The sequence below is a fragment of the Ochlerotatus camptorhynchus genome, unplaced genomic scaffold, assembly GCF_037179485.1.
Source record: "Ochlerotatus camptorhynchus isolate MF236.1 unplaced genomic scaffold, CSIRO-AGI_Acam_v1.1 ptg000274l, whole genome shotgun sequence".
Taxonomy (NCBI): Eukaryota; Metazoa; Arthropoda; class Insecta; order Diptera; family Culicidae; genus Ochlerotatus; species Ochlerotatus camptorhynchus.
In genome coordinates this window covers 3,700,130-3,725,676 of record NW_027040763.1, presented here as the reverse complement: position 1 = coordinate 3,725,676, position 25,547 = coordinate 3,700,130, and the positions used below count along the sequence as shown (strand labels likewise).

The following is a 25,547-nucleotide window of genomic DNA, read 5'->3' as shown; positions in this document are numbered from 1 at the left end:
AACCTAACACTATTTCACCACACATATTTTTTGATTTGCACCCCAGTATAGTCGACAAAGACGTAGTTCTACGTCAAAATCGAAAAGCTTTTCTTAAATTTTCGAAATTTTGCTTAGATAATCACAAAACCCTGACATAATTTAAACGGTTTTAGTACAAAAATTCGAATAAAAAAAGGTCGAAGGACAAAAGTCGAAGGGACCAAACTTCGAAGGACAAAAGTTCGAAGGGACAAATGGTCGAATCATGAAAAATAAAAGGACAAATGGTCGAAGGGACAAAATGTTGAAGCAACAAAGGGTCCAAGTGACAAAAGGTCGAAGGGACAAAAGATCAAAGGGAAAAACGTTGAAACTGTAAAACATTAAACATAAAACAATTCGTACAGTTTTAACAATCATTTTGATCCGTTTACAATGTTTCTCTCTTTTGCAGTTGACTCCTTCTTCCAAACATGAGCAGTTCTTTGGTAGATAAAATCAAAAGAACAATCGAATTTAAAATGCCGAAAATCCATGTAGCCTTTAAGGAGTTGACTCCTTCTTTCAAACATGAGCAGTTCTTTGATAGGTAATTTGTCTCTCGACCTTTATCCGTATTGATTTTTTGATGATTCATCCCTTTTTCCATTGACCTTTTGTCCTTTGATATTTTGTCCTTCAACCTTTTGTCCTTCAACCTTATGTCCTTTGATCTTTTGTTCTTCAACCTTTTGTCCTTCGACCTTTTGTCCTCGACCTTTTGTCCTTCGATATTTTGTCCTTCGATATTTTGTCCTTCGATATTTTGTCCTTCGATATTTTGTCCTTCGATATTTTGTCCTTCGAACTTCTGTCCTTCGACCTTTTGTCCTTTGAACTTTTGTCCTTAGACCTTTTGTCCTGAGACCTTTTGTCCTGTGACCTTTTGTCCTCGATCTTTTGTCCTTCGACCTTTTGTCCTCGACCTTTTGTCCTCGACCTTTTGTCCTCGACCTTTTGTCCTTCGACCTTTTGTCCTTTGACCTTTTGTCCTTCGACCTTTTGTCCTTCGACCTTTTGTCCTTCGACCTTTTGTCCTTCGACCTTTTTCGTTCTACCTTTTGTCCTTCGAACATTTGTCCTTCGATCTTTTGTCCTTTAAACTTTTGTTATTCGACCTTTTGTCCTTTGACATTTTGTCCTTCGACTTTTTGTCCTTTGACGATTTGTCCTTTGACCTTTTGTCCTTTGACCTTTTGTCCTTTGACCTTTTGTCCTTTGAACTTTTGTCCTTTGACCTTTTGTCCTTTGACCTTTTGTCCTTTGAACTTTTATCATTCAACCTTTTGTCCTTAGCGCTTTTGTTCTTCGACCTTTTCTCCATCGACATTTTGTCCTTCGACATTTTGTCCTTCGGCATTTTGTCCTTCGACATTTTGTCCTTCGGCATTTTGTCCTTCGACCTTTTTCCTTCGACCTTTCTTCCTTCGACCTTTTGCCCTTCGACCTTTTGTCCTTCAACCTTTTGTCCTTCGACCTTTTGTCCTTCGATCTTTTGTTTTTCGACCTTTTGTTCTTTGACCTTTAGTACTTTGACCTTTTGTCCTTCGACCTTATATCCTTTGACCCTTTGTCCTTTGACCTTTTTTGCCCGCTCAAAGTATATATGGGTTTTTAATGATCATTATTAAGATGTTTACTATTTTATGATTAGACCTTTTATCCTTTCGATCTTTTATCCTATCGATCTTTTGTCCAATTGATTTTTTCATGATTCAACCATTTGTACCTTCAACCTTTTTCTTTCAATCTTTTGTCATTCGATCTTTTGTGCTTCGACCTTTTTTATAGATTTATTTGATTATAGTCCTTAAGAGCATTGAGATCAACCCAAAATACTCTCAGAGCTGAGATGGGGTTTAGAAATCTGTGACATGAATTGCATTTGCTATGGGAAAATTTGACGAAATGAGGAAGTGTGGGTTGATATGGCTTCTAGAATTGACGCACCTTGGGGGACCACAATCCGTACACCCCAATAAAAAAAATTTATTAAATATACAAATCTAGATAGAGCTGGAATTAGGGCGTAACAGCTTTTGTAAACAATGACTTCTCTCGATGATTTCTAGGAATTCAAGGGATGCCTACGCAAAGCAATATTACCATCGGGTAGGGGAACTCTTCTTCTACCCGATGGTGATGTTGATTTGAGTTGAAACGCCTTGACTTTTAAGGAATAGTCGCAAGAAGTCCTTGTTTACAAAAGCTGTTACTCCCTAATTCCAGCTCTATCAAGAAATGTTGATTCATTTCTAAGGTCTATGGATTTTTGATCCCCACGGTACAAGTTCGTTGTGTAGATCCTTGAAGTTGAAACTTGGAGGAGCACCTTGCTCTGGGAAACACTATTATAAATAAACGTGAGATATCTCCAGATAGCATAATCAGTTGAGGCACGGAATTACCATGCGAAAAGCTGTGGGTTCGATTCCCGTTCCGGTCTTGAACATCTACCGGGTAGGAAACTATCTCGAATTCCCTAGGCTCAGAGCAGCGGTGCCAGATATACAGATATGTCTGTATTTATACAGATATTTAAAGTTGCGTACAGCCCCAATACAGACTACATATATTATACAGATATTTGAAACTTTATACAGATTTTGTACAGATTTTTACCAGTTGGTTCCTGAAATGTAACATAAAATAAACAAAATTATTTTTGAAATTTGAACAGCTTCAAGCAATTATGGACTTGAAACTGACGCTCCACCCGGCTGCCACACACTGGTTGTCATTAGAGGAGGTGGTGAAACGGATGCTAGAAAGACTTCCAGCTCTCAGAGTATACTTAAATTATACTAATTCGAATGTGGACTTGATGCCGAGAAGATGAAAGAAATCAGCGGTATCTTGAAAAAGCCCATGACGGAGCTTTGCTTGAGGTTTTTGAAATTTGTTCTACCAAAAGTTAACAAACTAAACCGCTTGTTCCAATCGGAAGCGCCTTAAAAATTTCGACTCAACTCTGAGCTAGTTCGTTTGCTCAAAGAAATCCTCGATAATTTCATGAGACCAGACTACATTGCGAAGCTTGAAGACCTGGATTCGTTAATTTTGCAACCCAGAAACTACTGTGGAAAAGGTTTATATGGGTACTGGCGTACAAAATCATCTGGATGATGTTTTGTCATCCAATAGCATCAAGCTTGAGGATGTTCATCACTTCAATGGCGATGAACTTCTACATAACGCTTGTAAATCAAATCGGGAAACGTATCAATATGGATGATATGATTCTCGTAAACCATTGCCAGGCTTTTGAGGCAGGGCATTGACCCAAAAAATCTCAAAAATAAAACGCATCCCTCAATGTACCCAGGTTTGCGGATGTTCTCAAATGTTATTAACGAATTAGAAATGCAAATGGTAGACGACGAATTCCGCGAGGTGAGAAACATAGATTTGTCAATGGATACTAATTTTAATGATGGTGTTGAATTTTGGGGAGTGGTACTGGCCACCAAACGGGTGAATGGCGACATCGCTTTTCCTTATCTCAGACAAATTGTGCCAACCCTACTAGCATTGCCACACTCCTCAGCGACAGTTGAAAGGATGTTTTCATCGATCACCATAAACAAAACTAAACTGCGTAACAGGATGGATACAGCTATGATGCAGGGCATCCTAGCGTCCAAGGAATATAGAAAAGCCATCAAAATAAAAAAAAGGAATCACTGAAATCATAAAAACAGCTTTTCGACTATTTTTAAGCAACATAAGACTAAATAATAAAATCTGTTCGGTAAGTTCTGATCATTTCTCAGTTATTTTTATTTGAAATAATAGATTTTCCCTTCTTCTAGCCTTACCCACATGCCTATATTCCTTTTTTACGTTGTCACTTAATTCCGATGGTTCGGTACATGGACCCTGAACGGGATTTTTTTTTTAATTTCGTGATTTTAAACAGCAAAATGCTTTTTAAGTTTTGACTTAAAAATGCTTATTTGTTTAGTTTAGTGTGTAACGAGCAATTTTATAGCCAACATACGTGTGGGAAATACGAAATCTGCAATGCGGTGATTTTTCTAGAATACAGACAAATACAGACATATTTTTTGACACTCATACAGATTTTTGAAAAAATCATCTGGCAATTGGCATTCCTGGCTCAGAGTACCATTGTGCTTGCCACATAATTTACATTGCATTGGTTGTCATAGAAAGCTCTCAATTAATAACTGTGGAAGTGTTTCAAAGAACACTTTGTTTAGAGTTGGTGAAAGCTCGTGTAAGAGTGCCATCAGTACAAGGAGGAGATGATTGAATGATTTTTTCGGCCAGATGCTAAAAAAAGAGTTTCGGCCAGATGATAAAAAAAGAGATGCCATTTTATTTTGTGATCGATTCAGTTTACTGGTACTGGTCGCATCCAATGTTCTTTATATAAATAAGGTCCGGGCGAACAGGCTTATTAGTGTTAGTGAAATGTGCGAATGTTTTTTTTTTTTTATCTAGTTCGTTTATTTGGAAGGCTCAATCGCGTTAGCTTTACGGAGCCGATAATTCATTGTTCACTGTGTGTAACAAAATTCACTTAATTCTATGTCTAGTAGGAGTTGGGCCGATTACTCGCGGCTTACTCGAGGTTAGAAGGGTACATTTTCGAAGGATAGGATCAGGGGAGGAGCTTGAGGTAGGGTTTCGTTGTCTCATCAGAGCGTTGTCGCCAGTATGAACGGTAGTGCTGTTCTAGCTTCGTCCGGAGTTTGACCGGCTATGGTGGGTGACCAGTGGGCGACGATGAGACTCATCGAGACGGGGGGACAAGACAAACAAAAACTAATAAAGAGAGACAAAAGACAAAAGGAATTAAATTCTTATACTAGACATTTGAAGAAAGACATAAACGGACTGCATATAGCAGAGATCACGGGTTGCCAACACGTCTCTGATAGGAACATAGGGTTGTCTTCCTTGGGCCTCGAGGGTATTCAAAAGTCGCTCTCTGGCGGCGTCATTATCCGTACATTGCCAAACTGCGTGTTCGATGTCATCGTAACCGTTTCCACACCGACAGATGTTGCTGTCCACGAGGTTTATTCTATTTAGATGAGCATCTAGCGAGTAGTGGTTGGACATAAGAATGTGCGAATGTTTAGTGGTGTTCGTCTTTCATTGCTATGTTTATCTTTTTAAACGAAACAGCTATTGACATTGACGTAAATCTCACTGTTCGCAGTATGGAATGTTATGGTAGAGTGACGTTGTCACTTGAGTGCTCAGCAATGTTTACAATATTTTTGCATCTCACACCAATTCACACTCATTCAACATAAATTACATTTCATTTTTAACCTAGGTGCTCCAGTTACTGCAGTAACGTACCAGCCTTAATTGTTATGATATATATCTAAGTGTTTTTACATTGTTCATGTCTTGGCAATTAAGTATTTTAAACAAGTTTTTTTTTTACCTGCATGTCAGTATAACAATTGATATCTTAAAACTAAAAACTAAAACTAAATCTTATCTAAGTATAAAGCGAATTAATCGTTGCAATTGAGGATTGCAACGATTTTTGCCTGAAGTTATTAATTATTTTGTTGGACATTTGTTCTAAATTCTCAACATTCGAAATTCTATGTACCTCGGTAGTACTGTACCAGGGAGGCAACTTCAAAATCATTTTCAGAACTTTGTTCTGAATCCTTTGAAGTGATTTTTTTCCTGGTAGTGCAACAACAAGACCATATTGGCACAGCGTAAAGCATGGCCGGTCTAAAAACTTGTTTAAATATTAGAAGTTTATTCGTCAGGCAAAATTTTGATTTCCTGTTTGAAAGAGGATACAAACATTTTATATATTTGTTACATTTGGCTTGAATGCCCTCAATGTGATCTTTAAAAGTTAATTTATGGTCAAGTATTAATCCAAGATATTTCACTTGGTTTGACCAGGAAATTGGAACTCCGTTCATAGTGACTATGTGGCTACTACTAGGTTTCAAAAACGAAGCTCTAGGCTTGTGTGGAAATATTATAAGTTGAGTTTTGGAAGCGTTGGGAGAAATCTTCCATTTTTGTAAATAAGAAGAGACAATATCTAAACTTTTCTGAAGTCTGCTGCAAATAACACGAAGACTTCTTCCTTTAGCGGAAATGCCTGTGTCATCAGCGAACAAAGATTTGTGGCAACCCTGAGGCAAATCAGGGAGGTCCGAAGTGAAAATGTTATACAATATAGGCCCAAGAATGCTACCCTGAGGAACTCCTGCTCTAACAGGTAGTCGATTAGATTTGGAATTTTGATAATTTACCTGCAGTGTTCTGTCAGTTAAATAATTTTGAACTAATTTCATAATATAAAGTGGAAAATTAAACTTTTTCAATTTAGCAATCAAACCTTCATGCCAAACACTGTCGAATGCTTTTTCTATGTCTAGAAGAGCAACTCCAGTTGAGTGGCCTTCCGATTTGTTTGAACGAATTAAATTGGTAACTCTTAAGAGTTGATGAGTAGTTGAATGCCCATGGCGAAATCCAAACTGCTCATCTGCAAAAATTGAGTTCGTATTGATGTGAAGCATCATTCTATTTAAAATTATCTTTTCAAAAAGTTTACTTATTGAAGAAAGCAAACTTATTGGGCGGTAGCTAGAAGCTTCAGCTGGATTTTTATCCGGCTTCAAAATTGGAACAACTTTTGCAATTTTCCATTTATCAGGAAAGTATGCCAAATGGAAACATCTGTTAAATAATTTTACCAAGAAAGACAAGGTACTCTCTGGGAGTTTTTTGATGAGGATATAGAAAATTCCATCATCACCTGGAGCTTTCATATTTTGAAACTTTTTAGTTATAGACCTTACTTCGTCCAAATCAGTCCCCCAGGAATCATCAAAAATATTTTCCCGAGAAAAATATTCAGAAAATCCCGAGCAACCTGATTCTCAATAGGACTAGTAAGACCCAAACTGAAATTATGGGAACTCTCGAATTGCTTAGCAAGTTTCTGAGCTTTTTCCAAATTTGTGAACAAAATTTTACCACCTTCTTTAAGCGCTGGAATAGGCTTTTTAAGGTTTTTTCAAAATTTTTGTGAGTTTCCAAAAGGGTTTGGAACTCGGGTCTAATTTAGAAATATTATTTTTAAAAGTTTTGTTCCTCAGGACAGAGAATCGCTTTTTAATTTGTTTTTGCAAATCCCGCCAGATAACCTTCATGGCAGGATCGCGTGTTCTTTGATATTGTCTCCTACGGACATTTTTAAAACGGATCAATAGCTGAAGATCGTCGTCTATTACAATTGAATCGAATTTAACCTCGTATTTTGGTACTGAGGCTGCTCTTGCTGCAACTATAGAAGTAGTCAGAGATTCAAGAGCATAATTAATTTCATCTTTGGTTTGCAAAGGAATGTTTGGATCGATGTTATATTCCATAAATGTTTGATATTGCTCCCAATCAGCTCTATGGACTATGGTAATTGAAATTAGAGCTGTTGGGATTACAAATTATTTCTTGGGATATTTCAAAAGTTACTGGAAGGTGATCAGACCAAATCAGTAGTTGACGGATTTCTTGTAGAAGAAAAGCATGTTGGGCTATTTGGATATTGCATAGTGTAATAACCTGCAGAACAGTCATCAAACAGAATATTACCATTGGAATTGCTTTGAGCATTATTCCATGAGCGGTGTTTTGCATTAAAATCACCAATAATGAAGAATTTAGACCTATGACGGGTAAGTTTCTGGAGGTCACCCTTGAGAAAATTCTTTTGCTGGCCTACGCATTGGAATGGCAAATAGGCAGCTATAAACGTAAGATGTCCAAATTTTGTTTCAACAGAAACTCCCAAAGTTTCAAAAACTTTGGTTTCAAATGAAGAAAGAATTTTATGTTTAATTCGTCTATGAATAATGATGGCAACGCCACCACAGGGTCCATCAAGACGATCATTTCTATAAATCAAGTAATTTGCGTTCTTCTTAACCTTATGGTCAGGTTTAAGGAACGTTTCAGTTATAACGGCAATATGCACGTTATGAACTCTCAAAAAGTTAGACGAGCTTCATTATCTTTAAGAGATCGAGCATTCCAATTTACAATATTTAATGCTTTAAAATCCATTACTGAATTTTAAAGTCATGACAATATTATTTGCAAATTTTACTCCAGTTTGAATAGCATCAAACATGGAGTTAGATTTAAGTATATCAGAAATCATGTCAATTAATGATTTCTGTAAAAATTCCATTTTAGGGGCAGTAATACTTCCTAAGTCAAAATTGTCAAAATTTCCGTTAGAATTACTTTGGTTAGTATTTTGATTTCTACCCGTTGCAATAGCAGCATAGGTAGCTCCATTAACTCGCTGAACATTGTTAGCAGCGAGGGGAGTAGGTACAGATGAAAAATTTGAAGTAGGGGTGATATTTGTACCTACGGGTACGAATGTAGAATTTGTTCCTCGCTGACCGTTGTTAACAGCAGAGGAATTTGTACCTGGTCGGAAACGTGGAGCGTTTCTTACCTGTCGGTTAGAACGAGATTGTAGGATCGCTTTGCGAGTCTTACATTCCCAAAAATTGGATTTGTGGTTTTCACCACAATTTGAACATTTAAATTTCTTAGGATCTTCCTTCACAGGACAGTCGTCCTTTGCATGAGAGGAATCACCACAATTCATGCATTTAGCTGGCATGTAGCAATTTTTAGTTCCGTGACCCCATCCCTGGCACTTACGGCACTGAGTGAGGTTTTGGAAATTTCCTCCAGTCTTCCTGAAGTGTTCCCACTTCACTCGGACATGGAGCATAAGGCTAGCTTTTTCTAAGGCCTTAAGGTTGTTTAGTTCACTAGACTTGAAGTGAACTAAATAAAAATCATTAGAAATCCCGTTGCGCGAATCGCCAGGACGGGATTTCATTTTCATTTTGATTACTTGGAGTGGCACAACTCCAAGTAATTTTGCCAGTTCATCTTTGATCTGATCCAGGGATTCACCACTGGGCAGTCCTTTCATGACAACCTTGAACACACGTTCAGTTTTGGTGTCGTAAGTAAAAAAATTGTGCTTCTTCTCAGTAAGATACTTGAGAAGACATTTAAATCCGTCCAAGGTTTCAGCGAATACACGGCATTCACCCCGACGTCCAATTTGTAGTGAAAACTTAACTTTCACGAAATTCAAAAGTTCCATGCGAAGAGCATGGAAATCGGAAGTGGTTATCACAATAGGGGGAATCTTTTCCTTCTTGGCATTAAGCCGGGAAAAATTACTAGAATTTTTCTTGGATGATGGATCATTCTCATCATCCGTGAGCAAATCAAATTGATTACTCAAATTAATTTCATCAGAAGGGGGGTCAAGAGTTTGCCCCTTTCTTTTGTGTTTAGGCGCCATGGCGGCAGTAAATTTTTATCCAAATCGACTTCCAAGCAGATTACTATAAGAATCTGAAGGATCGAAGAGGAACTTTCCAAATCGATATCCAAGAAGGACTACCTCGGGTAGGGTCCAAGCAAGGATCGAAGAGGAATAAAGTTGAACAAGGTAGAAATTTTACAGGTTGAGCACTGAAAAGTGCTGTTTAAATTTGATGTAGCTTTAGGTAGTAGTAACACTTCCTTCAGCAAAAAGAAAATAGATCCGCACGGCAAGAGAGCACGATGCGGACTGGATGGCCTGGACCTTATAAAACGTATTGAGTCTACTTATACATCAGTCTAGTCATTCTGCGAGAATATTGTAAGATTTTTTTTATTCTTCATAAATTACATAATATTTAAATCGTTTGATATTTATTACATGGATTTCATTTCGATAATTGCCCTACCATTTCTTCAATGCCACTAAATTTAGAAGAGAAGGTTATTCCTGATGAATACAGCGATCGTACCGTGAAAATACAGGTTATTGCACTGAAGAAAGTAAATTTATGGGAAAGCTTGAAGTGAGTGGCTCATGAATCAACGAAAGGAGCTGGGGATTTTCAGCACCCCTCCTGAAGCCATTAGATGCTATCAATTTAAACTTGGAATTTCTGACTGTACACCACTTAGGTTCTGCTTCTAAAGACGTCAGTAGTTCTAATCATAGTTATTCTTCTTCTATTGTAGACTTGAGCAAACCGGATGTGTAAGTGGTAATCTACATCTTTTTTTTTCTATTTCTTTGGATCGTTTATTCTCAACAATCGAGAAGTGACGGAACCCTCAGCACAGCTATTCAATCTTGATCCTGACATACCGTCCATTTCGTCAAATCCAACTTCGTAAACTTGGCTGTACCTTCTCCACATTTCCCCGCCATCAGCTGTTGTTTGGCCAGTCGGACACATGCGTGTATGTGAGGTCCGAACCGCTCGGCCGAAAAAAACCGCTCAACTGGCTGGATCACTCACTTGTTCGCTCGCACATGTCTCTTGTCGTCATCGCCGCCGTTGCCACCGCCGCCACGCCGCCACGATCGTCATAGTCTCAGTCTCACACAGTTGCCGGAGGTAGAGGAGTGGTGGAAGCTATAAAGCCAATAAGTCGTTCGCGTCACCCGATTAGTAGTAGTTTAGTGCCGTACTAGTGAGGTAGAAGAAAGTGAGTTTGGACCCCGTAGAAGTGCGTATCGTGCCGTTGATTCTGATTCTGACTGAAAGCGAAGGTGAGTGGAAGCAAGCGAGCAAAGAACTGAATTTAATAATGAATCATGAAGACGAGAATTACCGAGGAAAATTGGCAAATTGAGCATGTTAAAAAAAAAAGATTTGCCGTCTTGCAGCAACTAAAAACGAGTTGAGGAAAAATGTCGAAACATAAGTAAAAACTATGTAGTGCAGTAATAAAGCGATTTGTGGTCAATGTGGTTTGTTTAGTGAAATGTGCAATTCAAGTGCCATGTATGGTTTCACGCGACCGGTCATAGACGAACGAACGAGCGAGTGTACATGATCGCAATTGCTTCGTGGAGCGCCGGTCTGAACCAGACCAGAAGTGATCATTAGCTTGGTGGACTCGCCCGGTCGTCGGAGATCGTTTGTCTGTTGTTGGCGGGTTGGCCAAGTGAGGGTATGGATTTAAAAAACCTCCGCATCGAAGCTAAGGCAGCATGCCGGTGTCCCAATGATATAATGAAGCTTAATGGATTTCATAATTTTAATGCCACCCAATGGCAGAAACTGCAAACGGCAATCGACGACGGCCGGTAATGGAAGCATTGCAGGTCTCTTTGCGCTTGTGCACATCGGGCGGGTGATCGAGGAAAAGTCGGGCATGTGCTCTGCTTTCCCTTATGCAACTACCCCCTGCCTGCAGCTGACCGATGGATATCGGTCATAGGTGTCTGTGATTGGATCCGTCATGCTAAATGCTGAACATTTGCGGTGCGATTGGTGCGTGTCCGCTCGGCCGTCCGTTCGACCGTCCAATTGGGAGTGAATTCTCGGTAAACTGGAACTGTGTCAAGAGGGGTAACAGTTTTGAAGGTTTCAAACAAGTTTTTGCGGTTAGCAGTGAAGTGTTTGCAATCTTTGTTGTTTACATGGTAAGCTGGAGTTGCAGTAATCTGAAAATAGATTAGAATGGAGGAATCGCACTTTGGAAGTACTGTTGATTCGGGTTACTTTTATCGAAATTGTGCCTACCTACAATTTGGATTTAGTGCGATATTTTAGCTAAACTTTGGGTTACATTTTGGAACTTAAGATTATAGTTTTTTTTGTTAAATTTTGCACAGAAAACTAGACTTTAAAAATTGTTTTCTTTGCAAAAAATATTAAAAGTTGAATTAACATAAAGCTTTAACATAATACCAAAAGTTCTTGTTTTATGATATATGGCAATTTTTCAGAATATAACTCGAAAATTTTACCGCAGTTACCATATTTCACGAATGATCAAATCAAAAAATTTCAAACATTTTTTTGTGGGCTGTATTTTTTGTTATTGAAGAATTAAACAATTTTTTTACCCAACATCACTTGATTGTTTTAAGCGTGTTTATCTTTCTGAAATTGTCTCGGACGTCATTTCGATTGGAAGTGATCTTTTCGAGTTATTGAAATTTAAGAATACACCATTTTCATATGTGTGCATGATTCAAAATGATCGAATAGTGACACCGGTGGTGTAGTGGTAAGCATGATTACCTCTCACCCCAGCAGGCATGGGTTCAATCCCAGTCGGTGCCGCCGGGATGTTCTGAGACATAACATCTCTGATCACGCCTTCGGAAGAGAAGTAAAGCCGTTGGTCCCCGGTTTATGAGTTGATCGGTTTATGAGTAGGGTTCAGGTGTGGGAACTGCCTCCCTGGCGTCGTCTGTACTGGTACTCAGCACGGAAATCAAGTTCGACGGAAAAGAAATCGAGAAAAAAAAATCGTTGTATGCAAACGATTGACCATAACATACAAGTTTGCAAAGTTTCATGCAAATTGGAGAAGGTTGAGTCAGAAAATCATTTAATTTTTTGCTATTTAGCCTTTAAATGCTCTGTTCCCATAAAGATTTTATTGTTATTACCCTAAAGATCTACCCAACAAACAAATCAAAGTCACAAATAAGCATAAACATTGAATAAATGCTGTATAACAGTGTATAATGCTGAATAAAACAGGATGTCGAATTATGTGCTGAAATAGCTCATTGAGATCGATAGATTCGCCTTTATTCCGCCGTTTGCTCTGATATGATCCATTTCCTTATTAAAAGCTTTGTAAACGTTGATTGACTTCCTTATTCAGAACCAGAAGTTTGATCTTATAACAAACTGAATAAGTGTGATTTGTCATACATTGACACTTTATTTAGTTCGCCTGTTTTCAATTGATTCAATAAGATGCTTATTCAGACGTCATATAAATGTACTTCAGCTCCATTATTAGATTTACTTTACAATATTGCTGAATAAAGGTGAATACAGTCAGTATAATTGCTCTTATAAATGACGTATAAGATACATTATTCGACAAAACTGATTCAGTCTAACAACAAGGCAGAATCAGTAGATTAGTGGTTACCGTTTCCGCTTTCCAATTAGAAGGTCGTAAGTTCAATCCCAAGCTCAACCCTTTTTCTATTTGGGTTCTACGTCTAATTAATTTAAATAGTAATCATCGATCACATGACTCACGATAATGAATGCATTGATCTAGTTTAAAATATAACCGAGTATCCTTTCTTTCGACTTGGAGACGTGAAGAGGCAACATTGGTCTCATTTAAAGCAACGATGAATGAATTAATCATTCCCACAGGGCCTAGAAGGAGCTAGAGTTGCGATCGGGAGTGCTGATAGGTATTTACTTTCATGCAAGCTTTTATTGATTATTGAGTTGCCCATATGATGAATTCTAGGATAGCTCAGATGACAAGGTAAGCGGCTGGTGATCGGAAGGTACATGGTTCGAATCCTATACATAGACAAGTATAAGTATTTAATAAATTGTCTAATATCTGTGTGGTGCGAGCCACGTCAGAACTAATGAAATACAATACACTTAAGAACACAACCTTCCCTGTCCCTGTCCCTCTTATTTTCGGGTTAATTTTCCCACAGTTGAATAATCGTTTAATAAATGTATAATTAAGTCTAATTAAACGTTACTTCACATGAGAATCAAGCGTATACAGAGCATCACTGTTTTAAGGAAGCAGAGTGATGTCTAATAAACTCTGAATAATCAAAAATTGTATCGTATAAACTCTGTTACAACTCATATGAGTCGAATAAAAGCTTCTCGATACATCTTATACAACACCAAGTAGTTCAATGTGTTATGGTTGAATAAATTCTCCAGATTTGTGTGAACAAAGCCTGAACAGAAGTTATTATTAAAAATAGTACAAGTACTGTTAAGCATGCAGTTGAATAAAATGGCCAAGAAGTCGTTTCTTCAATATACGATTGTTTGTTGGGTAGGCTTTCCTTTCCTCTCTTCTTTATTTCATATATCTAAGCTTCCATGAACTTCTGTAGACTTTCCTAAAGTTAGTTGAAATTGCCTAATGTCACGGAAATCATCCTGGAATTTTTGAAACTTTCCTTAAGATCATGCAATTTTCCGCTTTTCGGAACATCTCTGAAATTATCGGGATTTTCCGTAGTTCATCGGGACTTCGTGCAGTTTCCTACAACTTCTTGAAATTTACACAACAGCTTTAAAGTTATCTGATCTTCTCCAAAGTACTCTAAGCTTCTCTAAAGTTAACAAAATTGTCCTTAATTCCGCTAAAACTCTCAGAAGTTGTCTGAACTGCCCTAAAGATTTTGCAGTTGGCTGCAACTAATGGAACAGCCTTGAAGCTCTTTAATCTCTGCTGAAGACTTGGTCTTAGCATTTTTTTTTCTTATGTTTTTGAAATCGCTCGTAAGTTTACCGAACTTTCCTTATGCTTAAAGAGAGAGAAGAATTAGTAATTTCCATTGAATTCCACTACCTTATTTGCGAACCCTTGACAGATACGCGTATTTCGTCTACAATGTGCATACTTCTTCAGTGTCTTATCGAGTCGAGTATTAGTACAAGACACTGGCACTGACACAGACATTGAAGAAGTCTGCACATTGTAGAAGAAATACGCGTATCTGTCAAGAATAAGCAAATAAGGTAGTGGAATTAAATTGAATTAAAAAATTAATCCTTCTCTCTATCTTTATACAGGTATTCCACAAAGGCGCCCACATTCATCAGGTTTCCTTATGCTGTTCCTGCATTCTCTTGATGTTCCGATAATTATCTGATGCTCTTGGAACTCTGCTGAAGTTTTCGAAAAATTGTCGAGGTTAGCTGAACTACTCCTGCAATTTACTTGAAGTTAATTGAGCTGTCCTGAGCAGGGCGTCACAATATCAGCTTCAATCGACCGATTCGATGCGACGAAGAGACTGCTGGCTTTCTTTTTCTGTTAAAGTCGAACAGCTTCGCAGCATTCTAGAACCTCACAAACAAATATTCAATCGCTTGTCTCTCTTTCTCCCGTCGCTCCATTGGTCTTCCTTTCAAGCTTCGTCGAAACGGATGAGCGAAAGAGCGCTCGACTTTGATAGTTTTCTCTTTCATGAAACACATCAACAGAGGTTTCATGACGTATATGACGGAAAATGAAATAACACATTTAAAGCATTTCTTACGTCAAAACACTTGAAGATTACACGTCATATTTTTAATTTATCTTCCATCCATATATTTATCTAAAAAAAATTATCGAAAACGGGACATAACGCATTTTAAACAAATTGAAAGAGCGATGATAGAGTGATCGTGAAAAGGCATTGAAAGCCATAATGAGGTTTCGTTTTTTAACGGCGCTGGTGGTGTAGTGGTAAGCGTGATTACCTCTCACCCCAGCAGGCATGGGTTCAATTCCAGTCGGCGCCGCCGGGATGTTCTGAGGCATCTCTGATCACGCCTTCCTTCGGATGGGAAGTAAAGCCGTTGGTCCCCGGTTCATGAGTTGATGGGTCGATAGGTAGGGTCCAGGTGTGAGAGCTGCTGCCTTCCTGGCACGTCGGCAGCATTGGTGCTCAGCACGGAAAACAAGATCGACGGAAAAAAACAAACCAAAAGAGGTTTCATTTAACTAGAAAATCGACGTTAGTTACATTGAAAGCGATTAGCAAAGCAACGACGAGAAGTTCCACAGCCAGCCTTTCCTTCTAAGCGTTTTTTTATTTTCGTTTCTTGCTGATAGTCTAGCTAGGCGTTATAGAAATGAAGCGTCGAACACGTATGTACGAGAGAAACAAAACACGAGTTTATTTTAGAGCTTCGAAATTGTAGAGCCCTGGTCTTGAGGATTATTATGTTCCCTGATGCGCTTTGAGGTTTCGCAATTATCCTACCTAGACATTAATGAAACAGTCTAACAAACCTTAAAACATCATGTCTTCTGATAAATTTCTGGCAAACTTCGGAAGTTTTCTAAAATTCTAAACTTACCCTTACCGGTCTTTAAACCAACGCAACAGTCTGAACTTTCCTTAAGTTCGCAAAACTTCCTTGATGTTATCGGAACGATCGGTTAGCTTCATGAAACTCTTGCAACTTTTTTTAATCTTCTCACATTTTTCCTCAAGTTCTCTGAACTTCCTGAACTTCTGAGGCGTCGTTTTAACTTCTTTTAATTTCTATAGAGTTCTCTGAAATTCTCAGAACATTATGAAAGTTCTTGCATCTTCCCTGAAGCTAATTAAGCTGCCTTAAATTTTTCGAATCCAAACAGAAGTTCTGTAAGCATTGCAGAGGTTTTCTGAACATCCCCAATGTTTCAGTTGTCTGTTGATGAAAGTTCTTTGGAATTCTCGGAATTTACTGTCAATCCTCGTACACCTCACCGTCCCTCTCCAACTGGGGATTTGTACCTTCCTCAAAGTTCCTATACTAAATTTTCACACTGCCGTACTCTAACGGAACTATAAACTCTATACTTTCATCTTCTCCATCTATCGTTTGAAATTACCACTGTTATTTGACGCTTAGCATCTTCAACTATGTAAATCGTTAACTTCACGCAGAAGCAGTGATGGCATAATCCTCACTCAAATGATTTTGTTTCGCTCTCAAGGGCTCCCAATATCACGCATGATATTGGAATAAAATATCAAGCATGATATTGTTTTTACAAGCTCCTTTGATATTGCGAGACTATTCAGAACATGTAAAATTGCAGCCACGAGTTGCCTTACCACAAAAATGATTCCTTTGCACATCGTTTTCTGAGAAAGAGAAAGCATAGTTTGCTATCTTTCTTTACGCTTCACAGATGGCAGACACGAAGTTACTGCTGCCAGCAGTGATGGAAGTTTCGTTTCGTGATCGGATGTACAGCAAAAATCTTGAAGCTCAAACTGAACATAGTTTGGTGAGAATTGTAGCCGGGGGGTTTTGTTAGCATGATATCATAGCAACCGTATCACAGCTTGTAATATCATCTGCTGTTGTTTGCGTGTTGAGTTTTTGGTCTACGATACTCAAATGAGATTATGCACATTGGTGAGATTAGATCTTTTGATATTTTCACAACACTGCGCAGAAGTAATACAAACAAAAATAGTTAAAGCATAAAAAAAACTTTACTCCCTGAATACCTAAAAAACTCCCTTAACTTTTTCAAAATTTCCCCAACTTCTTCAAAGTCCCCTGCCTCTATTCCAAATCCCATATTTTTTCCATCTCACTTAATTCCACGAAGAAAACCTGAAAATCTCTAAACTTCTGGATATACCCACTTATCTACAAATATTCTTGAACATCTGAAAAATTCCTTGAAATTAAACGATGTTCGCAAACTTTCCAAGAAGTTCATTGAGCTTTTATGAATCATGATCTCTGATAAACTGCAATGAAGTTCCCTAAACTGAAGTGAGGATCCCTGAAAAACTTAGAAGATTACTGAACAATTTTAGATCTTCTACAAAATTTTCAGCATCCATATGAATTTTTACAAAGTTTGCTGCACTCCAACTGGGGAGTTTTTTTTAAAGAGCAGCGAATCCAAACACATAAAGCAACCAACGATACAAACAAAACGGTTGCTACGACTACCATGACAAACTCGCTCTGTAACATAGCTCGATCCGAGTGGTAGAAGGATAATGATATATTGCTTGCCTGCTTTGTTGCAATATATTTACACGGATGAGGACAAAGCTTGATATGAATCGAGAAAAGACATAACAAAAAAATTCCCATTAACACACGTGTATCATCTTCGGGTTTACTTCGTGAAGCAGCTTGCCAACAATTTGCTCGTTTCCTTCTACCGCCCCGAGTTGTGTCGCACGGGCTGCTTGTCATCAAAAAAAACGAAGAAGATTATATCATTATTGCTTTCCACTTCTGACATAGCGTTATTATTCGGTTCGTTGACCGCTTGTCATTTTGTCATTTGGAGATATTTTTGATTCCTTGGTAAAGAGAGATGATCAACCCGGTTCGTACCTCCCTGAAAATTGTCCTTGCTCGCTTTATTACTTCTCTATATATAATTTTCACACTGCCGTGCTCTAACGGAACTATCAACTCTATAATTTCATCTCCTCATCTATCGTATAAAATGACCACTTTAGGTCTATTTTCTGACGCTTAGCATCTTCAACTACATAAAACCATCAGCGATTTTATAAATTTTCACTCGCTCATTAACTGTGCGATCGTAAAATCGCTGATTGTGACTCTTTGTAAGCTAATTTGATGGGTTTTTATGAGTCAAACACATACTTTGGAGCCTCTTCTTGTATGTAACTTACAAGCAGGCTTGTTCCCACTCACGTACTATAAAAAATTGTTTTTCAGAATTATGAAATCATTAAATATTATAATGATAGTTAGTAGTTGTACACAGCAAAAAAATCTGAATTTTACTGGTTATGTAAACATCCATGCATGCAAACATTCATACATGCAAACTTCTTTTTCACGTAAAATAGCAGCTTGCAAGAAATGTTGCAAGCAAAGGTGGACAGTCTCATGCCTCATACATGTGACATGTCTCTTAAATTTACACGATCTATAATGTAAACTTGTATGATAAATGACGCTCCATTTATGTGCATCATAGTAACGGAAATTTACACTACTTTTTTTAGCTGTGTAGGCTGTAAACTAGGTGTTTGACAATAAAACCTGTAATTATTGCTTGCAGTGCGTCACAATCAGCGATTTTACGATTCACTGATTGTGACGCACTGAAAGTTAAATTGACAGGTTTTATGTGTCAAATACATACTAGACTGACGCAAAATTTGAAATTTTCGCTCCACAGTGTTCAATCGGCTTCAAATCGGGTCCTGATTAGCCTCCGAAAGTTTAAACTCATTTGGTAAGAAACTGACTTGGCACAAACCATTTGAAGTTTATATGGAAATCACTATGGGAAAACAAAACTTTTTTTCATTGCCTTCTACTCTTTTTACATATTGTACTGATAACAAATTTCATTGCTATTCTTATGGGAAATTTTATCAGCTACAACTTTGCACAAAATCAATTTTCAGCCAAACGTCAAATTAAATAGTTATTAATTGTTTAAGAGATTGATAATCTTATGGCAAGATTAAGCAACTGTATTGTGGGCAACACTGTATTCTGCAGTGTGACATAGTAGCCATGATTTTTGTCCTCTATTCTACGCGCCATAAACACCAATGTTGCCTGCTGAACAGTTGATTGAGCATAATCATAAGAAATCAGTGACTTGAATCATTAATAATTTTTGTTCCTTATATTTGATCGAAAAGTGGTCTTGAACAAAGTTGTAGCTGAAAAAATTTTCAACAAACTCAGCTATCATTTTTTAAAGTAAAGTGAACTGGTGAATTTTGAGATAGATATGAACCGAAATTATGGTTTCTTCATAGTAATTCCCATATAAACTTCAAATGGTTTGTGCCAAGTCAGTTTCTAACTAAATTAGTTCAAATTTTGGGAGGCTAATCAGGGCCCAATTTGGAACCGTTTAAGCACTGTGGAGCGAAAATTTCAAATTTTGCATCAGTCTAATACATACCTTCTTGTTTCTGACAAGTAAAAACTTTCATAATAGCATCCAATGATTCCATAATTCCGAAAAACATTTTTTTTGGCGAAGTGAGTGGAAGTAACCCTGCTCACAAGTAAAACATGTGATCATACCATCTTTTTATATGAAATGAGTATTTGCAACCTTGGATATGCACCAACATACACGGAAAAGGAACTTGCCTCATATTTGAGTCCCGTTCACTCAAATTCGCAAAAGCGTAGGTCACTCAAGGGCCACCCACATGAGATCCGTTTGTATTGCGTTGACGTGAATTTGACATTTAGAAAATAGATTTAGCCACAATGTGTCTTATCCGGATGTAATGCTTTATAAAATAAGTAAATTATTACTCAAATATGAGTAAATGTCAATAATATTTGAGTGACATTTACTCTTATATATATTTTTTAATTTTTTTTTTATTTAATTTGTTTTTCTTCATCGGACTTAACGTGTCTTAATGAAGCCTGAAAAGGCGTTAAAACCCCATACCTTTTAGAAATACATGTATCACAATAATACAATACAATTACAACGAACATTAATCAAGTCTATATCATCAAAAAAGTTATCCTTCTATGGCATAGAGTTGTCCTCGTCCTTCTCAGGAGTCTGCGTTGAATACGGTGACGAAAGCTTTCCGCTGCACAGTTAAAATCACAGTTCGGGTGCGTAGATTTCGAATTCAGCCAAGATTCCTGGAGAGTCGATATCACCAATAAGTACTTTCGCTGCGAACACGGCCTGACTCATCGTCCGCCTATGTTCTAGTGTTTCAAGACCCAGGAGTAGACAACGATCTTCGTACGGTGGAAGGTTCACAGGGTCATTCCAAGGAAGGTGACGAAAGGCATACCGAACAAATTTCCTTTGAACAGATTCAATCCTCGCTATCCAAACTGCTTGATACGGGCACCATACTACCGAGCTGAATTCCAATATCGATCGCACTAGAGAGCAGTATAGAGCTTTTAGACAGGCAGGATCGCGAAACTCGGAAAATGAATCCGAGTTGCCTGTTAGCTTTCGCAACGATGCCTGAGTAATGAAGCTTGAATGTTAAGGCGCAGTCCACCGTGATTCCTAGGTCACGAACATTGTCCACACGTTGCAGAAGTTGGTGATTTATCGTATAGTTGAATGCCACTGGTTTCAGCTTGCGATGAAATGAGATAACATTACATTTTTGAACATTCAACGTGAGATAGTTTCTTGAGCACCACTCTTCGAAAGTATCGATTAGGTGCCGCAAGCAGTCGGCGAAGCTACGAACAATCACATAGATCTTTATATCATCCGCGTAGAACGATCGGCAACCAGTTGGGAGGATCAGTCCGGCCTCATTCACAAAAATCGAGAATAGCAATGGTCCCAAGTTGCTACCTTGAGGAACACCGGAGCTGTTTGTAAAATAGTCCGATTGCTCTGATCCGATTCTAACACAAAGTTCCCGATTGGTCAGATAGGACTTGAACCTAACTCGTTGAACCTAACCCGAGGATACACCGAGTTTTCCAAGGTTAAGCTAGCAGTATGGAGTGGTCAAGCCTTAAGATCTGTATATACAACGTTCACCTGAGCTCCAGCTTCCATACTCCGAAGACATAAAGAAATGAACGGAGCTAGATTTATTGAAACTGATCTCTTGGGATAAAAACCGTGTTGATCAGGAGAAATATAATTTCTGCAGCTAGAGAATAATGCGTCGTTGATGATGATTTCGAAAACTTTAGCGCAGGCACTGAGTGATGACGTTTCTCTTGTCTCCTTTCTTGTAGATCGGGAACATGAATGACGATTTCCAATGCGAATACAATTTTTTTTCATTCAATGAGTGACCTAATTTTTTGCCAATTTCAATGAACGGGACTCAAATGTGAGTCTGATTCATTTGCCGTGTCTTAAAACTTCAAAAAAAATCACTCCTCAGTCAGTGTGCTTCCCTCGTGTCGAGCAATTTACACACCTGTTCTTACAAACAATTCAATCGCGACACCTTGGGAACTGGAAAATCCACCCGTGGTCAGACCAGTTCATCAAGATTCAAGTATTAGCACGGAAACATCCTCCCTCATATCCAACCTCACGCAACCGACTTCCGAATGCGCTCTCTACAGCTGCCGGTGAACTTACCGAATTGGCCGTAAATCATCGGCACATTTTCATAGCTTCACACCGAGAAAGCCCCTTGAACCGATATGGGTGACCACGAGCACCGCGGTCAACGTCTCTGTTTCGCACTAATTGCGTGACACGACGACGGTGACCCTACCTGCTGCCGATGCCACTGTGTGAGTGCGTGAGGGAGGGCATCATTGAGCGATCACAATCTGCGCTCGGGTGGTAGAAGAAGCAAGTCCTATAGGTGTCGTAATTAAGTCGGCACTTCGCAGTGGAGGTGAGGCACACGAATCACAAATCTGGGTGAACTTGAAAACAAAAGTTGCACATTTTTTATCGAGGTGGCTCCCGGCTAGTAAAGTAATGATAAGTAGTAAGTAGTTGATGTCGATGTCCGTTGAAAACTTGCATGCCGATGCGATGTTTCCGATAAGGGTGCTCGAGCGATTTTCGCGATGTGGGATACCCACACGGTTTGCGAGTGCTATTGTAAGTGGAAAATTACAGTGTCTTACAATATTCCAATCGGTGATTGCCCGTTTCATTGTGCTGCATGAACTCAGCCTGGGCGGGGGTTATGTTTGTTTAGGGTAGCGAAATAACAACATCATTCCGGCAATCGAATTTGACATGACGACGACGGTTGGCACTGGGTTCATCAGTATTCTTGGCTCGTCCCACCCATGAGACTCTGATATGGCATTGTGCATGACAGTAATAGCGAAGACGATGGAAACGACTTTGAACTGACTGCATTACGAACGTGACACGCGCTAGACAGGAATCTAGCTTGCCTAATGGTATACTAGTAGAACTATACGGTTTGATCAAATTTGTGCTTCTGTTGGTGGGGTCTTCTCGTGTATTACGCACCGAAAAACGAATTGGAGTCTGACTCCTCTGTACTGCACGTTGTGTAGATGGTATCGGAGGATTATAAATGGGGATGAATGGATGCCAACATTTAGTTTCTTCTTGTGTTTCGTAGTATATGGTTAAGACATCTATGCATTAAACCGTCAACTTAATCATGTTGAATAGATAATCTTGTTTCAGTTTGTAATCTGCTGATGCACTTAAGCATGAATGGGGGAGGAGTTCCAGTTGTGCTACCAGTACTGATACAATACCAATTGTAGCACTACTCCAATAAAAAGCATGTTATACCAGGTTCATCCCATGACTGATATATTTCTAAATTAGTGCCATAGCTGGTAAAGATGAATGATTAGAGAAATGTTCATTATTTTCTATCCGTTCAATAAATTAAATTTTATTCTAGAGGCATCAACTCTCAATTATTTTTTGAATAGTTCCAATGTCCATTTGTCGATAAATAAATCGATTAACTTGCATTGTTTTCTGTCGTTTACAACGCGATATTTTTGCAATGATGAAACAATTTTCAATCTAATTTAATTTAATAATTTAATAATAATTCAAATAACAGACTAAAATGGTATTTTTTATACGATAGATGAGGAGATGAAAGTATAGAATTGATAGTTTCGTTAGAGTACGGCAGTATGAAAATTGTATATAGAGAGTAGAAAGCGAGCAAGGACAACTTTTATGAATGAAGGTACAAATCGGTTTGATCATCTCTCTTTACCAAACTCCCCCATTGGAGAGGTCTGGTGAGGGGTATCTCCCCCCGCCACCACTGGCGAGATGATCGCCGACTCGCTCATGTACCGACGATGTGTTTGAAACAGTTCTATTGAGTTTTACCGCGCTCAAGTTGTTATCTGAAGGAAGGCAAAAAAATTGAATGTTTGATTGTAAGCATCAATATAGCAAATCTACGACCAGGGCTGTCATCTGATCACTCAATGCGAGCAATTTACTGATTTTCTGAAATGAACAAAGTGAGAATCAAGCAAACACAAAGTTTGCTTGTCTTTCACCCTGCACAAGTGTAAAGCAGTGGAGAAGAGGAGACAGAAACACACCCAAAAATAACGAAAGCTCAATGTGTAGCCATTGCTCCGACGGCTCCGACGCAAAGAACGCTGTAGGGTTGCAAATGGGAAACCCAGAAAAAAGACAAAATTATTCTTCGTTATGCCCTTTTTCATCTCCTATGCATGCAGTCGTGTGGTAAGCAAAGTCTGCAAAGAGTTCAGCAGAGTTGTATTATATTCGCTCCCTGCGCCGCACAGAGTGTACCGCTCATTGTGCGGATCGCTTTCTCATAGATTAGTTGCAAAAGAGTGTGCGAAACAAATGGGAGAACCACACACTCTTCGTCGAGTGTTGTGAGATGCATGCACAAAGTTGCTTTGCTAACGCTCTGAGGTGCTTTCCAGCCCTGTACTACCACTAAGGTCGGGGTAGATAGCGATTTATGTTATTAATTTTTTTTTTATCGACCATCTAAATGTTTCCTTTTTTAGGTTGATTTTCCGAGTTTTCGGAGAATGGACCTATTTTTAGTGATGCTTTTTGTGTGCTGCAATTACTTCATGAACTGCTTTTAAAGATGCGCCTACCACTATTCTAGTATGTAAATAAATAGCATACCATGCCAAAGGTGGCAAGTATGATTTCTGGTTTGGTAAAGGATTTTTTTGGAATGGAAATTTTCATAATAGCATTAGCAAATTTTCATAACAGCATAGAGTATTATCAACCGGTCAGCTCTCGTATTTTTTCTGTTACCGTGAGGCTTCATTTGTGATTAAACCCGGTCCTTTTTAAATTGTCTCATTATTTATGAATCGTCCTTATATTTGAGATTGGTAGTGGATGTCAAAATAACGTCTAGTGGTGTTATATCATGCCTAGCATTAACTTCTCCAGAGGATCATCGCCCATCGTTTCAAGTATGTTCTGTTTTGGTATCATATTATTATTCATGAGGAAAATTCGATTAAGCGCATAGGGTAGACGTACCAGTTATGGCTATACGTTCCCAATATGGTATGTTCTAATTATGGCCTATGGAATTCCATAGGACATAATTGGAATACACCATACTGGGAACGTATAGCCATAACTGATACCTCTACCCTAGATGTTTTCGTATCTACTTGTTGGAATCGGTTCAATAAAATTTAATTTGATTCGCCCTTCGAACTAAAGTTATTTAATGTTTTGTTATCAAGGTTAAGTAGCTTGTTTGTTGCGATGAGAATAACAATTATATTTGTGAAAAGGAAATTCGTTTAAACGCACCGCTTCTTTTTATTAAAATCAAATAAACATTTAATATTTAAGGGTTAAACAATGGTCAATATTTAGTTCGATTTCCGTTTTTCACAATAGTTTCAAAAATCCTGTTCGGCATGGAGTCCACGAGATGATCGAGCGTTTTTGAAGATATTGATCCCCAGGCTTCTCTTACGGTAGCTTCTAGTTCGCGAACTGTTCCAAATTGTCTTCCAGCTTTGTAAAGATGTCTCACAAGGCTGCACCATAGCTTATCTATTGGATTTTGGTCTGGACTACGCGCAAGCCAATCCAATACATTGACGTCCCGCTCTGAAACCCACTTCATAGTCCTCTTGCTGACACGTATCGCGGCATTATCTTGCTGAAATACAAAGTCTTCTGGAATGACGTTCTCGGCGAAGGGAATCAATACGTCCTCGAGCAGCTCATCGTAGTTTTCGAAATTCATCCTGGTAGAAAAAGGGAGTCTTTCCGTGTCACGAGAAGGCAGTCCATTCAATCGTTCATGACATGTATTTCGAGCCGGTGTGAGATTGGGCTATATGGTCGGTTTGGTGTATTTCATATCTGCTCAAAACGCTTGTTTGTGATTGGAAGATCCAGTTCTCTCTTAATTTCCGACGCAGAAAACTTTCCAATCTCAACCAACTGCACGATTCTGTTCCAATCACGGTTATATATATATTGGAATTCCCTTTTGTTTTCTTTTTAATTCCATACTTATCACCTTTCTTAACCTTATTCCTGATTACACACTT

The 25,547-nt window shown here is 38.5% G+C and overlaps 2 protein-coding genes across 2 annotated transcripts in view; one reads left to right on the top strand and one right to left on the bottom strand.

Moving 5' to 3' along the window:
- Positions 1–1,075: 1,075 nt before the first annotated feature.
- On the bottom strand, positions 1,076–25,237 carry LOC135705808 (uncharacterized). Its single transcript, XM_065227659.1, has 2 exons — positions 25,085–25,237; positions 1,076–1,615 (listed from the first exon to the last, which is right to left on the bottom strand). Exons 1-2 carry the CDS (start codon positions 25,235–25,237, stop codon positions 1,076–1,078), a joined length of 693 nt encoding a protein of 230 aa, XP_065083731.1.
- Positions 10,524–25,547, top strand: part of LOC135705775 (ejaculatory bulb-specific protein 3-like) — a 61,523-nt gene continuing 46,499 nt past the window's right edge. The window contains exon 1 of the mRNA XM_065227629.1: positions 10,524–10,636. The gene's annotated coding sequence lies outside the window, so the exon portion shown is untranslated. The remainder of the gene's footprint in view (positions 10,637–25,547) is intronic.